This window comes from Trachypithecus francoisi, unplaced genomic scaffold (assembly GCF_009764315.1).
Source record: "Trachypithecus francoisi isolate TF-2019V2 unplaced genomic scaffold, Tfra_2.0 Lachesis_group2, whole genome shotgun sequence".
NCBI lineage: Eukaryota > Metazoa > Chordata > Mammalia > Primates > Cercopithecidae > Trachypithecus > Trachypithecus francoisi.
The window spans coordinates 88207081-88223921 of NW_022681465.1; the positions used below are offsets into that span (position 1 = coordinate 88207081).

General features: G+C 38.4%; 1 protein-coding gene across 3 annotated transcripts in view; it reads left to right on the top strand.

The window, feature by feature from the left end:
* MAP3K1 (mitogen-activated protein kinase kinase kinase 1) overlaps positions 1 to 8427 on the top strand; it is a 77641-nt gene extending 69214 nt beyond the window's left edge. For 2 of the 3 annotated variants that reach the window (XM_033179598.1, XM_033179602.1), the window contains exons 18-20: positions 1255 to 1397; positions 2106 to 2237; positions 5804 to 8427. In XM_033179598.1, coding sequence (XP_033035489.1) covers positions 1255 to 1397; positions 2106 to 2237; positions 5804 to 5953 — 425 coding nt within the window. In that variant the 3' untranslated portion in view covers positions 5954 to 8427. The remainder of the gene's footprint in view (positions 1 to 1254; positions 1398 to 2105; positions 2238 to 5803) is intronic. The other variant, XM_033179600.1, reaches the window with a different exon arrangement.
* Positions 8428 to 16841: the final 8414 nt, after the last annotated feature.

Consider the following 16841-nt stretch of genomic DNA (forward strand, 5'->3'; position numbering starts at 1 on the left):
AATCACACCACTGCACTCCAGCCTGGGTGACAGAGCGAGACTCTGTCTCAAAGAAGGAAAAAAAAAGTGAACCTTTGTTGATGGTTTCTAACTATGGGATTTTTTTCTTCTGAGTAATTCAGAATATTAGAACCGAAAGAAGTCTTAGGGGTCATTTAATCTGCCTTCCTCATTTATTAGAAAAGTATATTGAATACAAGAGAGGCTGTGCCTTTTCAACAGTTTTATTGCTAGTTAATGGCAGAAAGTATACAATACATGTCTCCAGATTCCCTGTCTTGGCCTCATGATACACAGGCTCCCAGAAAGTTCCTTTTCCTGGTTTTATTTAGAATAATGGGATATTAGGATATCATAAACTTCTTTTAAGAAAAATTCCTTCAAATCTTTTGTGGTTCCTATTCTTTTGCTTATCTTTTTTTTTTTTTTGAGACAGGATCTCTGTCACTCAGGCTGGAGTGTAGTGTTGCAAACTTGGCACACTGCAACCTTCGTTTCCTGGACTCACGTGATCCTCCCACCTCAGCCTCCCAAGTAGCTGGGACAACAGATGTGCGCCACCATGCCTGGCTAATTTTTTATATTTTTTGTAGGGATGGAGTTTTGCCATGTTGCCCCCAGGCTGGTCTTGAAATCCCGGGCTCAAGTGATCCGCTTGCGTCAGCCTCCCACAGTGCTGAGATTACAGGCGTGAGCCACCGTGCCTGGCCTCAGTTTATTTTTCTCAAGAGCAAATCTGGTTTTCTGTCATCATTCTTTTTAGCTAGTATTTGACATAATGTATTGAAGTAATTTTATAACTTTTTAAATTAAGCTCTAATTATGAATTTAGCACATATACGTTGAATTGGTCTAGATCAGTATGTTTGAACAAAATTGTCTTCAAATGTAAATTAGGCTAAAATGTGAATTTTGGAGAAAGATTTTGTTGGAAAGCATATTAAAGGTTTTCAACACTGATTCTTTCAAGTTTCACTAAATCGCCTTTTTGATCTCCTTGTGCTTTATAATATTTGTTTTTCAGACTTTGCTTTTAAGGTTTTAGATTTTCCTTATGCTAGAGAGAGCTGTGTGCCTTTAGCAAGAGGAAAGTGAAAGGAAAAGAGAGTAACTGTCTGAACCTCTGAAATGTAGTTCACTTCTTTCTTTTGTCATTGTCCTATTTCATTAGTATTTTTACTGGGTTTTTAATCTGTCCTTATTTTTTGTTTTTTTTTTTTAACATACAAGGTCATTTGCTGTGTTTGTTGACAGGTGCCAATTTGCTAATTGACAGCACTGGTCAGAGACTAAGAATTGCAGATTTTGGAGCTGCAGCCAGGTTGGCATCAAAAGGAACTGGTGCAGGAGAGTTTCAGGGACAATTACTGGGGACAATTGCATTTATGGCACCTGAGGTGAGAAGCATCTTTGAGTGTAATGAAAGAAAATATTTTTGAGTTCTGTGTAACAGCATTATACTAAACTGTCTTGCAGTGGTATCCAGTATGTACTTACCAATTAGAAGTCCATGGCCCTTAAAATACGGTTTTAATAGTATCTTTCATTCAGACCCTTCTTCCCAACCTTTCTGTCTTTGCCTTGACACAATTCAAAAAATAAGTTCTAATAGATTTGCTTAAGGGCTGTTACTAATAAAGAATTTTGGGGTAATTTATAGCAGTTGTTTCGTAGTAAACTCAAAAGTGCACATAACACATTTTAAAAAATATTCTCTCTCTATTCTAAAAGGAGATGACCATACAGAGGCAGGTTCTGTCAGTAGTGGAAGGAGTTTAAGCATTGTTCTGATTCAGCCTCTTCTGTCGTGTTCATAATTCTTCATGTTCATATGTAGTAATGTTTGTTGTCCTCTTGCCGCTTAGTTTGCTAAGAGCAAAATTCTGTGATGTGACTCTGCTTCAGAATCTCACAATTATCCAAAATATTTTTGTGTACCTGGAAAATTAAGCTATTAATGAAATAAATTAGATTTAGGTAGTCCACATAATTGCTGTTTGTACCAGTTTTCTCCCTAAGGTAAGAAAGTAGAATCTATAACTACAAATTGGCCTTCTCTTTTTTCAAATGAGTCATATTTCCAAATTAACTCTAATTTATTTTAGGTACTAAGAGGTCAGCAGTATGGAAGGAGCTGTGATGTATGGAGTGTTGGCTGTGCTATTATAGAAATGGCTTGTGCAAAACCACCATGGAATGCAGAAAAGCACTCCAATCATCTTGCTTTGATATTTAAGGTAATTGTGAGATAAAAATTACTTCTTGGTGCTAAAAGGAGTACAGCAGAATTTGGCAGGAGGCAAATTTTGATGGGTTCTCCCTAACAATCTAGCATGAAGGTAAATAAATAAATAGTCTGTATATTTATTCAGAGAGGATTTGATACACAATTTTTTGTACTTTAAGATGGTGTAAAAGCAGTACAAATTCAGTAAAAACCATACTTTGATTTTTGATTTTTTTCTGAGCTAGCAATATGTGGTACGATATAATCGGATGATGCCAGGCAGTGGCAGCAAGTCACAGCTCCCAGTCAGCCACACAGTCACGAGAGTCAACAACCAATACTCTATAGTGGACTGTGTTGTCAGATGATTTTGCTGAACAGTAGGCTAATATAGGTATTACAAGCACATTCAAGGTAGACCAGACTAAGCTATAATGTTTGGTGGGTTAGGTGTATTAACTGCATTTTTCAGCTTACAATATCATCAACTTAAAAGGGTTTATCACGACATAACCTCAGCATAAGTCGAAGAGCGTCTGTGTATATTTCCAGGAGTTGGTATTGTCAGTGGTGGTGTCAATGTTAGTGACATATATAGTCACTTCTTGTTATTTGAGGTAGTTATGCTCTGTTAAGTTGCTACCAATATTGAATTAGCAAATAGTAAAACACTGCTCCTAGAAGAAATTAGAAGAAATATGTAGTGCATTTATATATGTGTGTGTATCTATATCCATCCATCACTTTTAAAACGTGAAATTCGTCATACATTTTACATAATTCAAAATTTTTTAAATCTAATTTACCATTTTCTTTTGTTTGTTTTTTGTTTTTGTTTTTGAGACAGTCTCGCTGCAGTGCCCAGGCTGGAGTGCAATGGCGGGAACTCAGCTCACTGCAACCTCTGCTTCCCAGGTTCAGGCGATTCTCCTGCCTCAGCCTCCTGGGTAGCTGGGACTACAGGCACGTGCCACCATACCCAGCTAATTTTTGTATATTTCGTAGAGATGGAGTTACACTATATTGGCCAGGCAAGTCTTGAACTCCTGACCTCAAGCCCACCTTGGCCTCCCAAAGTACTGGGATTACAGGTGTGAGCCACCACACCTGGCCTAATTTACTATTTTGTATATTTTTAAAATTCACACCCAAGTCAGTTCAGTCCTGTCTACCTTTCCTACCTTTTTATAACTCACAAATCAATTATCTCCTTTTCCACCATAGAATAGGTAATGGTTGAGATTTTTAGCTTTTCAGTAGATGTGATGGTTGAAATCAGGGGCTTTGGAGTCACACTGACCTAGTTTTAAACCCTGGCTCTACCCCTTATTGGCCATGTGATCATAGGAAAATTATTTTTTTGTGTCTACCCTGTATTTTCTCATATGTGAAATTGGTGCAAGAACCCCATGAAGCACGCACTTCGTGGGATTACTATGAAGATAAACAAAATTACACCTAGGCCTTAGTCAAACACTCAGCCCACACAGCTCCACCTGCCGTAACCTCCTCCAGTGCTCCCCACACTTACTATATAACCTCCTCAGTCACCTCTCTGACAATACCTGTCTGTTTTGTATTACCACCTCATTTCCTCTATTCTTTCAGACGTCCAGTGTTCCTTCTCTGCGTGGTTCAGATTCTTATTCTCTTTAAGGCCCACATTTTGTGCTTCTCCTGCTTAGGCACCCGCTTTTAACTCCTTCCACAGATTCTCGTAGCATTTTAGTACATACTTGTTTCTGACACTTTGTTTCTTGTCTCCTAGTTATGTTCCTATCTTGCCTCCTTTTTCAAACTAAATCTCCTTGAGTTCCTTTCACATCTGATTGATTTTTTTCTTTTCAGAGTCTTATACAGAAGTTGCTCAATAGATACTCATGGCTAGGATCAATTTGAAAGTTTGATGTTATTTTAAGAGTTTTGGTGAGACCCTGGAAACAATTGTAAATAATTTTCAAATTGGCACAGTTCATATTTTAACAGATTTCATGGCATTCTCCTTCCTAGGGAAAGTTTAAAGAGAATTGTACTGTAACATTTTCAGTTTCCTTAACTTGGAGTAAATACTTTGAGGTCTTTGGAATCACCCCAAAGCTTTCTCAAACACTTCCATACCCTGTTTATGATAGTATAAATTGCTGTAGCATGTTTTTTTAGAGAGTGATTTGGCAGTATCTGCCAGAATTTTTAATGCACTTATTCTTTGACTCAGCTATGCCCATTGTTAGGAATTTACTCAAGATTATGTCTAGAAGTACCAAGTGCCAAGTTCAGGATTATTCACTCTACTCAAGAAAGTAATTAAATTATCCACACTATACAGAAATTAAACAAGTGTAAAGCTGTTGATGTTGATTTACAGAGTGCTACAAGATATATTATTAAGTGAAAAGAGCAAAGTATATAAAGTGATCCTGGCCAAGCACAGTGGCTCATGCCTGTAATCTCAGCATTTTGGGAGGCTGAGGCGGGAACAGAGCTTGAACCCAGGAGTTGGAGAGCAGACTGAGCATAGTGAGACCCCATCTCTACAAAAAAAAATTAGCTGGGCATAGTGGCACCACCTGTGCTCCCAGGTACTCAGGAGGCTGAGGTGGGAGGATCGCTTGGGTCCAGGAGGTCAAAGCTGCAGTGAGCCATGTTCAGACCACTGCACTTCAGCTTGGATGACAGAGAGAGAGAGACCCTGTCTCTAAATTAAGTTTTCTCTTTTGTAGACATTTTAGAAAATCTTAAGTCTGTGAATGTATTGGCCTTTTTTCTCCACAAACACACACACTTGTGCACGCACACACACACACACACACAAATCGTCAACAGTAAGTTACATTTGGGGAGAAGGAAGAGGGACTTTAATTTTTTGTTTTGTGTTTTTCCTTTTTGTGGTGTGTAAGATGTGTATATATCAGCTGAGTATATTGTGATACAGGATCACAGACCTTAGAGGACTTTTCTTTATATTACTTTGCATTTTTTAACCCAAAGCATTTATGAAATTACTGGGGTAGGGAAAAGAAAGAGTTTTCTTGTGATTAGGAGTGGGTAGGTGAGTTTAAAGTAGTCAGACTTAAAACTTTTTTATAAAATCATTCTTCATAGTGTATTTGATACTAAGAATCAGAATTTGTCCAACATGGAAGGAAAAAAACAATGCAGTTTTGTTTTCTGTGTATTAAATTGACTCTTCAGTTTTAGTCTTTCTTAATCTAAATAACTCTGTCTGCTGAAGAAATAGAAAACGTGCAGTAAGAACAAACCATCTTGGAGACTGACTATGAGGACAGCAGAATTCATTTGAGTGAACACTTTACCTGCACATTTTGATGTACTTAGCCTTGTTGATTTAAATAATAAGGAATAGGATATATTTGATCAAATCCTAAAATCCTAAAAGTTGAAAGATGGTTAGAGAAAACCTCCCATCCGGTGGATGAATCTTTTTATAGACTTTTTGATAACAGAAAATCCTCCCACTTCTTCATTTTGTAAGGGTTATGAGGTCTATGCACATGTGCTTGTGTATCAGAAGTTCCAGTCGTGCAAAGCTCCAACATTCTGGCTTTTTCTCCACAGATTGCTAGTGCAACGACTGCTCCATCAATCCCTTCACATTTGTCTCCCGGCTTACGAGATGTGGCTCTTCGTTGTTTAGAACTTCAACCTCAGGACAGACCTCCATCAAGAGAGTTACTAAAGCATCCAGTCTTTCGTACTACGTGGTAGCCAATTATGCAGATCAACTACAATAAAAACAGGATGCTCAACAAGAGAAAAAAACTTTTGGGGAACCACATTGATATTCTACTGGCCATGATGCCACTGAACAGCTACGAACGAGGCCAGTGGGGAACCCTTACCTAAGTATGTGATTGACAAATCATGATCTGTACCTAAGCTCAGTATGCAAAAGCCCACAACTAGTGCAGAAATTGTAAACTGTGCCTTTCAAAGAACTGGCCCTAGGTGAACAGGAAAACAGTGAAGTTTGCATGACTAAATTGCAGAAGCATAATTTTATTTTTGGGGGGCACTTTTTCAGCAATATTAGCGGCTGAGGGGCTCAGGATCTATTTTAATATTTGAATTATTCTTCCATTTCATATAGTGATCACAAGCGGGGGTTCTACAATTCCGTTAAAATTTTTTGTCACTGGCTATAAAATCAGTATCTGCCTCTTTTAGGTCAGAATATGCTATGAGTAGCATTACATACATATATTTTTAAAAGTTGATACTTCTTTATGACCCACACGTGACCTTTATTTTCTTAAACACCTGGGCAATTGTGGCTCATTGTGCATTTTACTGTTGGCCCATTCATTTCGTTTTTGGAAATTATGGTTTTGTATTTTCATTTTTATTTACATTCATTTTTGTTTATTCAGGGAAAGGTGATCTTTTTTTCAAACGAAAAAAAAATAGATATGAACAAGAGTTCATTAAATATCTTGCTATTGTAAAAGTTTTTAAAATACAGACTTAATTTTGTTTTTTATATTGGAATACAATAAAGTACTACCTACATTTGAGTCAGTCACCACTCTTATTGTGCAGGTTAAATATAAGTTAACTAAAAATGAACTGTCCTCTGTGATGCAACTCACAACGAAGATCAAGATTACCTTAAAATTTATTTGAATTTTTTAGATGTTTTGGTTGTCAAACTGTAGGAAACTTCACAACATTTAAGTCTTACTCTGTATGTAACAATCCATCATTCACCTTCACTACTGGTAATAACATATGACTGCCATTTTCCTTTTACCATGCATCATCTCTTTACAGTAGGCCTGGCAGATCATTTTTAAAAAAGATTATTCAACTACCAATCAGTAATGTTTTTAAAGAATACATTTGCTTTGAACTTGGAAAATGTGTTCAGAAAGAAAAGTGGAATTGAATTTCATTTATACACTAATTCCTTAGATTTTGCACAGTTACCTAATGGTTTTAGTCTGGAGTTAAATTCAGATGCATGGAATCCTGAAGGAAAATGGTAGCTTTTTAATCTTTTTGTGTGTGTGTGAGTCTTTTAAATCAAGTACTGATTAACTATTAAATACAACTTTTGAGATTTTAGTTTTAACTCTTCAGAAGCCAGTGTGAAATAGAATTGGTTATTCTCAAAGACTCAGGATAAACTAAATAAGCTATATAGAGTACATTTAAAATGTACAACACAAATTGGAAATACAATAAGTTACAAGATAAGTTTACAGGGATATATTGCTTATAATTTTTAAAAGGCAGTTTGTTTTTTATGTGAATATGTTTCTTAGTGAAATTTTACATTCCTTTGTTTTGGAAGATTGGCGATATTTGAAGAGTTAAAAATAGTACAGAAATGTGAAGTTTGGTAGCTCTAAATGTGTTGTACTTGACTTTCTTTTTTATTTTGTTTTTTTTTTAATTTTTTATTTTTTGACTACTTAGAATTTTCATAATTCTAATAAGATTGTTTCCAAGTCTCTCATGTGCAAGCTTTAAAGGATGCACTCTTGCCATTTTATGTACTGGAAGATCATTGGTCAGATGAATACTGTGTCTGACAAAAATGTAAACTGTATAAACTGAGGAACCTCAGCTAATCAGTATTACTTTGTAGATCACCATGCCCACCACATTTCAAACTCAAACTATCTGTAGATTTCAGAATCCATTGTGTTTGAGTTTGTTTGCAGTTCCCTCAGCTTGCTGGTAATTGTGGCGTTTTGTTTTTTGTTTCGTTTTCAATGCAAATGTGATGTAATATTCTTATTTTCTTTGGATCAAAGCTGGACTGGAAATTGTATTGTGTAATTATTTTTGTGTTCTTAATGTTATTTGGTACTCAAGTTGTAAATAACGTCTACTACTGTTTATTCCAGTTTCTACTACCTCAGGTGTCCTATAGATTTTTCTTCTACCAAAGTTCACTTTCACAATGAAATTATATTTGCTTTGTGACTATGATTCCTAAGATTTCCAGGGCTTAAGGGCTAACTTCTATTAGCACCTTACTGTGTAAGCAAATGTTACAAGAAAAAAAAAAAAAAAAAATCTCTGGGTTAAGAAAATTTGGCTTAAATGTATCCTTTGTTATTTTAAATATATTGAGATATTTTAATTAAAATTTTTACCCCATTGAACCGATTTTATAGTATTTGTACCTATTTTGGTGTTTTTGTCTTTATAGTAAATAAAAGTTTTTGAACAAATGTTGTTACTTTTATTTATTTTGAAATAATTTCATACTTACATAAAAGTTGCAAGAATACCACAGAGAACTTCTGTATACCCTTCATCCAAAGACCCTAGTCAGGTTTCGCCAGCTGCCCATTTATGTCCTTTATAGCAAGAGGATCCAAACCAGGATCACAAGTTGCTCTCAGTTGTCATGTTTCTTCAGTCTCATTGAATCCAGGGCCATTCTTAGTTCTTCCTTGACCTTAATGGCCTTAATTTTTTAAAGATTTCAGATTATTGTTTTATAGAAGCCCCTCAGATTGAGTTTGTCTGATGCTGCTTCTTAATTAGATTCAGAGTACACACTTTTGGCAGGAACATCACAGAGGTGATGCTGTGCTCCTCTCGGTGTGTCATGTCAGGATGCAGACAGGTCGTTTGCCCCGTCACTGGTGATGACTGATAGTAACACTGTATAGTTACTCTTTCCTTTTATCATTAAAATCCACCTTTATAATTGAAAGTATTCTTTAGGGGCAATATTTGAGACTACATAAATACCACGTTTCTTGCCCAGTTTTAACTCCCTGCTCTTAGCTTTTTTGCCTGAATATATTACTCTGATGGTTGCCAAATGGTGATCTAGTTCCTTCACTTCTTCTTTGCAGCATGCTGCAAAGAAGAGCTTTCCCTTCTCCCATTTGTTTATCATGTATCATATATTTGCTCAAGTTGCGGATTTGCCCAGTGGGAATGTCTGAAAGGTAGCTTCTCTATCCTTGGCAAGCCACCATTATTCTTTGAACACTTCCATACTTTCAGCCCCATCTTATGCAGTGTCTCCTTTGGCACTGGGATCAGCCATTTTCCCAAAGAGCTCTGATTCCTTTGATGGAGAACAGTATTTTTAAAACCAAGATCTGGGTGCTAGATAGGCTCAATTCTACTGTGTGTCACTGCTCGTTGGCTCTCTCGGTAGAGCTAGAATATATATATGAATATACACAGTTCTGCACACACTTGCAAAATATGCATACATATACCTACATACATACACATAAAAACCATGAGCTCACACCAACCTTCCGATTGCAATCCAAGGCCAACAGGGTTCACTCAAGCTTTCCCTTTTTCCAAATTTGTAACTTTCATCTCGGGCAGTGAGAATCGTGACTCCGATTATTCCCAACATACTGACTAACTTGCTTAATTCTTCCCCATCTCCCTCCCCCATGTAACCAATCTCCATGCAGGATGGTTAATGTCAGAGTTCAGAAGCCATTTTGTTTCTCTACATTGGTTTCAAGTTTCTGTATAATTTGATTTGATTTTTTGGGGCGGGTGGGGGACAGTTTCACTGTTGCCCAGGTTGAAGTGCAGTGGCACAATAGCTCACTAAAGGCTCTGCCTCCCAGGCTCAAAGGATTCTGCCTCCCGAGTAGCTGGGATTACAGGTGGACACCACCATACCTGGTTAATTTTTGTATTTTTAGTAGAGACGGTTTCACCATGTTAGCCAGGCTGGTCTCGAACTCCTGACCTCAGGTGAACCACCTGCCTCGGCCTCCCAAAGTATAATTTGATTTTAAATGTACATCTTTTAAACAGGTTTTGGGTATTTTTGCAAAAGGGTATATTTCTGTCACTTAAGAAAAATACTAAGTTGGAGAAAAGTTTTTGTTCCAGATGAATAGAATCAATTCTATTGCTCCTTAATTCTTTTTAAATGATATTAATAATTTTATAAAATGGGTGACAGTCTTCATGTCAGAAACCAGAAAAATGTTGGGGTATTATGCTCATGGAAATGCCGATGATTGCATTTATGAGCTGATGTAAGTCATTTGTTATAAAACAATGCATGAAATAACTACAGTCAGGGAAAACAGTGACTAATGAAAACTTACACAAATTGTTGTCTATGTCATGACATGGTTTGGCTGTTTTAAATTATACTGTAAGCATAAATGCCAGGTTGAGCTGTGATAAAAAAGGAAAGGACTGGCCTCTTAAAGTAGGTAATGATGGATTTGGTGACTACAGGACCTGAGATACAGCCTGGGTTAAATCTGGTTCTGCCACTTACCTGCTACGTGACCCCCATTTTGACTTTCCGAACCTCCATTTCTGCATCTATAAAATGAAAGTGACAGTGTTGTGAGAAGAGAGCCTATATAAATGGCGTACAATAGTACCTGGCATGTAGTGAATGCACAATACGTGTTTTTATGAATGACCGACCCAAAGGTCATAGACTTAAAACACCCACTGGACTAGATCCCCAGCAAGGCTTGTGGCAGACCTAAGAGTTTGCATCAAGTTCATGTCCAGGGGAGGCCACTGTTACCATGTCAGAATGAAAGCCCGGTATTGTCAAATGCTCTAAATTTTCAAGAGAAACTGGAAATCTGGATTTTAGGTGCAATTCCCTATGTTTAAACATTAAAAACTAAATCCTTATTAAGAACTATAAAAACTATTGGGCTAGACTACTGGCCTGTGGCTGAATACCTTTTGACCTCTGACCTGTGCCCAGACTTAGAAAATAAAAGAGGTAGAAAATTAGAGGGGAATCTCAGCTTTGGAAAATTGGATCTAAGACTTTTGTCTTTTTTGTTTGTTTGTTTGAGACAGAGTCTCGCTCTGTGACGAGGCTGGAGTTCAGTGGCGTGATCTCCGCTCACTGCAACCTCCAACTCCCTGGTTTAAGAGATTTTCCTGCCTCAGCCTCCCAAGTAGCTGGGTTACAGGCACTCACCACCACGCCCAGCTAATTTTTTTGTATTTTTAGTAGAGATGGAGTTTCACCATGTTGGCCAGGATGGTCTCGATCTCCTGACGTCATGATCTGCCCGCCTCAGCCTCCCAAAGTGCTGGGGTTACAGGCGTGAGCCACCATGCCCAGCCAAGACTTTTGTCTTCTAAGATGTGAGATGAACAAAAGTGGAGATGCTGATTATAAATGCTAGAGAGCTTACCTCTGAAGAGAAAATTAATATCTTAACTATACACACTAATGTGAAGTGCTTACCACTATAGCTCAAGTGTCATGTTACAAAATATTAATATGCATATGTAGCCTTCAAATATGTTGTCAATATTAGAGTTAACTTTGTAGGTTTTATTTCGCAATAGATAACTGTCTGCACAATCTGTTACCAAAAGAACTCCATCGATGACGGAAGCCAGTCTCATTAGTTGGTATGCAACCTGACATCTCTATACCCCATGCCTCATGGCCCTCAGTTTGTAGCTTATCAGATCTGTAGAGGTAAAACCAGCCTAAGCTGATGTGGCAAGGGATAAATCCTTCATGCCCCAAAATTCTTTTTCCCACAATGCTGAGATTCCTGTTAGAGTTTATTTTTGAGATAACTAAGTGATAGCTTCCCTTAAGGTCAATTTGCTTAATAAGATTTCTTAACATCTATGTAGACATACTGAGAGGATGAGGATTGTAACCAGGGTGAAATGGAGAGAAAGGATAGGAGGAGAAATAAAAAGATGGGAGAGAGTGGCATGATGATATTTGTGCGTTAGAGCACCCTTGCAGTATCTTGAAGAAAGAATTACATGAGCCAATACAAAAGGCAGGGAGAAAGAAGGCAATTGCAGTATCCAGAGCCTAGGTAAAGGTAGCATTATGGGAATGAGGAGGAAGAGACAAATCTGAGTGATATTAAACAGCAGAATTGAAAGATTATAGAAATGACCTTGGGGGAAGGGTATGAGGAGGATGGAGAATGACATCGAGGATGCGTCTGCTATCCAGGCTTGGTCACCTGTGTGAACGCTGATGCCATTACTGATACAAGGAAATGACAGGGGGAGTAGATTGGAGGACAAGATGTGCTTTGGACATGTTAAATTCGAGTTGTCTGGAGGATATTCAAGTAGAAGTTTCCAGTAATACTGTATATGCACATCAGTACCTCCAGAGATACTTTGGTTGCAAATAATAAATGTGGAAGCTATTGACATAGAAATGGTCACTGAAGCGACTGATAGATCATGTAGGGTTGTACTCAGCTGCATGTAAAAGTGACTGGACTACATAGCCTACGAACGAGAGAGGGTAAGCAGGTCAGGGCCGGTGTATTAGGCCTAGGATGTCAGCAATGTTGCCATGCTTTATCTTTCCACTCCACTCTTCTTAGCATGAGGCTTTCATCTTCAGGCTCCAACTCTGGTCTCCAATCTACAATCAGAGAAAGAAAAACGAAGATACAAAGGTAGTGCCTGTGTCAGGAAGACACAAACTTTCCTAAAAATGCTTCTGAGATTTTCACTCACATTTCATTTGACTCCCCAGCTGTAAGGAAGTCGGAGAAGAATGGGCATCAAGCAGGCAACTTTACAGCATCTACCACAATGAGTGACAAGGGAAATGGGGGAGAATACTCAGGAGAATACGTTCAGTGAGAAAAAACCAACACCAGAACTCCGATGAAGACCAAGATTTAAGGCATAGACGAGAAGCAGAATAGATAAAGGAGACAAGAGCTCATCTTCAGAAACTAGAAATGCACGGGGTCAGGGAAATCAAGAGAGGAGAATGTTTTAAAGAAAGGTCAGTAATTTCAAAAGCCACAGACGTCAGGTAAGATAAGAACTTTAGTCTCACAAGGTGAATGGCAAGGACCATTCCAGTGAAGCCGACTGGAAGGAAACATGATCATATCTGGGCAAGCATGGTCATGGAGATGACGTGCATAACCTACTTTGTCCAGAAATCTGTCTAGGAGCAAAAGTGAAGGGAACAACGTGGAAGAATTATTTGGAAGAATTATTGGATGCAACATCCAGAAGAGGGCAGCAGAGTAAAACTTTTCTTTAATTTGCACTGACTGCCAGATATCTAAAAATCAAACGTTATCTCACCCCTTTCTCAGGAATAGAGCAGAAATCTCAGTGTCCCCCTTAGAATGCTGAAAAAACTCAAAACAATCACTGAGAGTTGCATTTGTCCATTCTAAAACCTAGATTCAATGCTTATCTATTGCATAACAGGGTGTTCCTAGTCCCTCTACCTCCTTCCAACAGTCTATATAACAACAAAAGGAGAGGCTGTAGCAAGATATTTGATGCCCTTTCCTGGTTTCTTGTTCTCAGAACCACTCTGCTGTCAGCTGGCAGGGTCATCTATCCATCCATCCATCTATCTATATCTATCCATGCATCTATCCATCCATGCATCCTGCCAACCACTCTTCCTCTGAGCTTTTCAAACTCTATTTCCAGCTAGTACTCTGCTACTAGAACATTCAATGACTATCTACTGCTGATTACCTCAAATGTCCATGTTTTTTAATGGTCTGAACTTACTCTGCCTAAATCTTTATTTCCTACTATCCCTAATGCAAAATTTCTGTTCTACTCCTTTCATTATATTCCTGCTCTCCGAATCCACTGTGTTCCACCCCACCTCTGCACCTTCCCTCACACCAGTGGTTTTCAAACTTTTTGTTCTCAGAGCAGTCAAGAAGTGCTGCCACAGAATATTCCAGTTGATTCCCAAGACTGCCAAAACTAGCTGGTGTACTACACACCTATATGTGGCATGCTGTACAGTATAGTCCTAATAGATTTGTATATTTATTACATTTTTTTTACAGTCGATGGCAGTAAAGTGGCCAGAGGAAAAGGTGCCTTTTGCTAATTCATACAAAGAACTAGCAGAGACCATTTTCTCCTCCTTTTTATGCAATATTTTAGGTCCTGCAGCACAAAATTATTTTAAAATACTTTCTAATTTCATCAATATGTAACATACTACTATAATTCATAGAATTGGTATTAACTACAACATTCAATGAAATGTCACATACTTTCCTTCTCAAAATTTTGAATCACAATATGTGGTTCTAACACTCAATTTCCCAAATATTTTTGTCTTCAGACCCCATTACACTTTTAAAAATTGTCGGAAGCCCCCAAGGACCTTTTGTTCATGTGGTTAATAGCTGCTGATATTTACTGTATCAATATTAAAATTGATAAATGCATAAAATGCATTAATTCACAAGAAATAACTATTAAAACTTATTATATGTTAAATCAGATAACATATCTTTATGAAAAATCGCTATATTTCACCCCCCAAAAAATAGGAGAGTGACGTTTTATATTTTTTCAAATCTATATAATTTTTTTTTTTTTTTGAGAGGGAGTCTCACTCTGTCACCCAGATTAGAGTGCAGTGGTGGCATCTCGGCTCACTGCAACCTCTGCCTCCCGGGTTCAAGCAATTCTCCTGCCTCAGCCTCCTGAGTAGCTGGGATTACAGGCGCCCACCACCACGCCCAGCTAATTTTTGTATTTTCAATAGAGACAGGTTTTCACCATGTTGGCCAGGCTGGTCTCAAACTCCTGACCTCAAGTGATTCACCCGTCTTGGCCTCCCAAAGTGCTGAGATTACAGGCGTGAGCCACTGTGCCTGGCTAAATCTATGTAATTTCTAACTTAATAAAAGGCAATTGGATCCTCATATCTGCTTGTGCATTCAATCTGTTGTTTTATCACACATTTGTAACCTCTGGAAACTCCACTGTACCCTCAAGAAAGAATGAGAGTAAAGACAAATACATCTCAGTACAATTAAGAAAATAATTTTGACCTCATAGAGCCCAGAAAAGATCCTAGGGACCTCCAGGGTCCCCAGACCACATTTGAGAATTGCGGGCTTCTATTAATCCCTTCTACTTCTCTTCTACTTATTTCTCCTTGAAGCACTCCCCAACTCTGGTAGCTCACACGGAAATTCTATGGTAATTAATATTTAATTTTTAGAAATTATATGTTTTCCCAAATAGACTGTAATCTTTTAAAGTTGTACCTAGGCATACAGTTTTCAGTGAATAAATATTTGCCAGTTATGTTACCCACATTAGGCTACATAGCTATTCAAATAGTCTACAGAATATCTGCTATCTCTAATTATCATCTCTCTTCCAGCACCAAATTTTGAAATCAAAGTTGTGCCTGCTACTTTCTCTGTCCCCTGACACCCAATACACACACACACATATACACACACACACTACAATTTCCTTCTCTGTGTTGGATCATTCCCATCAACACACAAATATGCTATGAGATCTTTTATCTTACCGAATTATTCTCTGCCTAATTTAGCTCCATTTTTCTTCCTCTCTTTCCATAAAATTTACTGAAAGAGACACGCACACTTGTTCCCATTCCTTGCCTCACATTAGGTTCTCAATGCACTCACACTCAAACCTATCACTAAAACTGCTTTTGACCATCTTATGAGGGGTCTGCATTTATTGACAGGTGACTTCATGGTCACTGCTCAATCTATGTTCTTTGTCATCCCCTTTTTCTTCCTAGGTGATCTCATCCAGTGCTCTGGCTAAAAACTCTATCACCAGCTATGGCTTTGGAGCTCCAGATGTGAGAATATTCAACTAGTTACTTGACATTTCTTGGAGGCATTTCAAAACTTCACCTTCCCATATCCAATCCATTGGCAAGTCCTGTGAGTTCCTCCAAAATAGAAAACCCCAGTCCATCCACCCTCTCCATCTCCAGTTACCACCCTAGTCTAAGCTACCATCATCTCTGCCATAACTACTGTATTTGCCTCCTAATTGGCCTTACCGGTGTGGTGATTACAAACGTTTTCACCACATAATATCCAAAGTGATCTTTTTAAAACATGAATCAGATCCTATCACCCTCCTGCTTAAAACCCTCCAGTGGCTTCCCATTACACTAAGAATCCCAACTCCTCACCAGGACCTACAGGACTTGGCCTCTTCTCTTTCTCCCTGACTTCATCTTTCCCTTTTTCTTACTTACCCTGTTCCATAACCTTATTTTCCTTGCTTGAACATGTCAAGCTCCTCCCCACCTGTGCTTGTCCATTTGCATTGCAATAAGGAATACTTGAGGCTGAGTAATTTATAAAGAAAAGAGGTTTTGCCTCACAGTTCTGCCAGCTGTATGAGAAGTGTGGTGCTGGAGCATCTGCTCCTGGTGAGACCTCAGGAAGCTTCCAATCATAGCTGAAGGCAAAGGGGAGCTGGTGTATCACATACAGAGAGAGAGCATGGGAGAGAGGAGATGCCAGGCTCTTTTCAACAACCAGCTCTCGCATGAACTCACACAGTAAGAACTCATTGAGGTGAGGACAACACCAAGCCATAGGTGAGGGATCTGCCCTCATGACCCAAACACTTCCCACGAGGCCCATCTCCAACACAGAAGGTCACATTTTAACATGAGATTTGGAGGGAAAAAAACCTCCAAACCCTATCACTACCTCAGTGCCTTTGCATTTCCCATTGGGAGAATCTCCCCATGAATATTTTCAAGTTTGTTGCCTTCTTGTCATTTAGGTCTCAGTCATTTGTGTCATCAGCCTATCAAAAATTGCTACCCCTAATCCCACACCATGTGACCCACACAAAGAGAGTGGGGTCC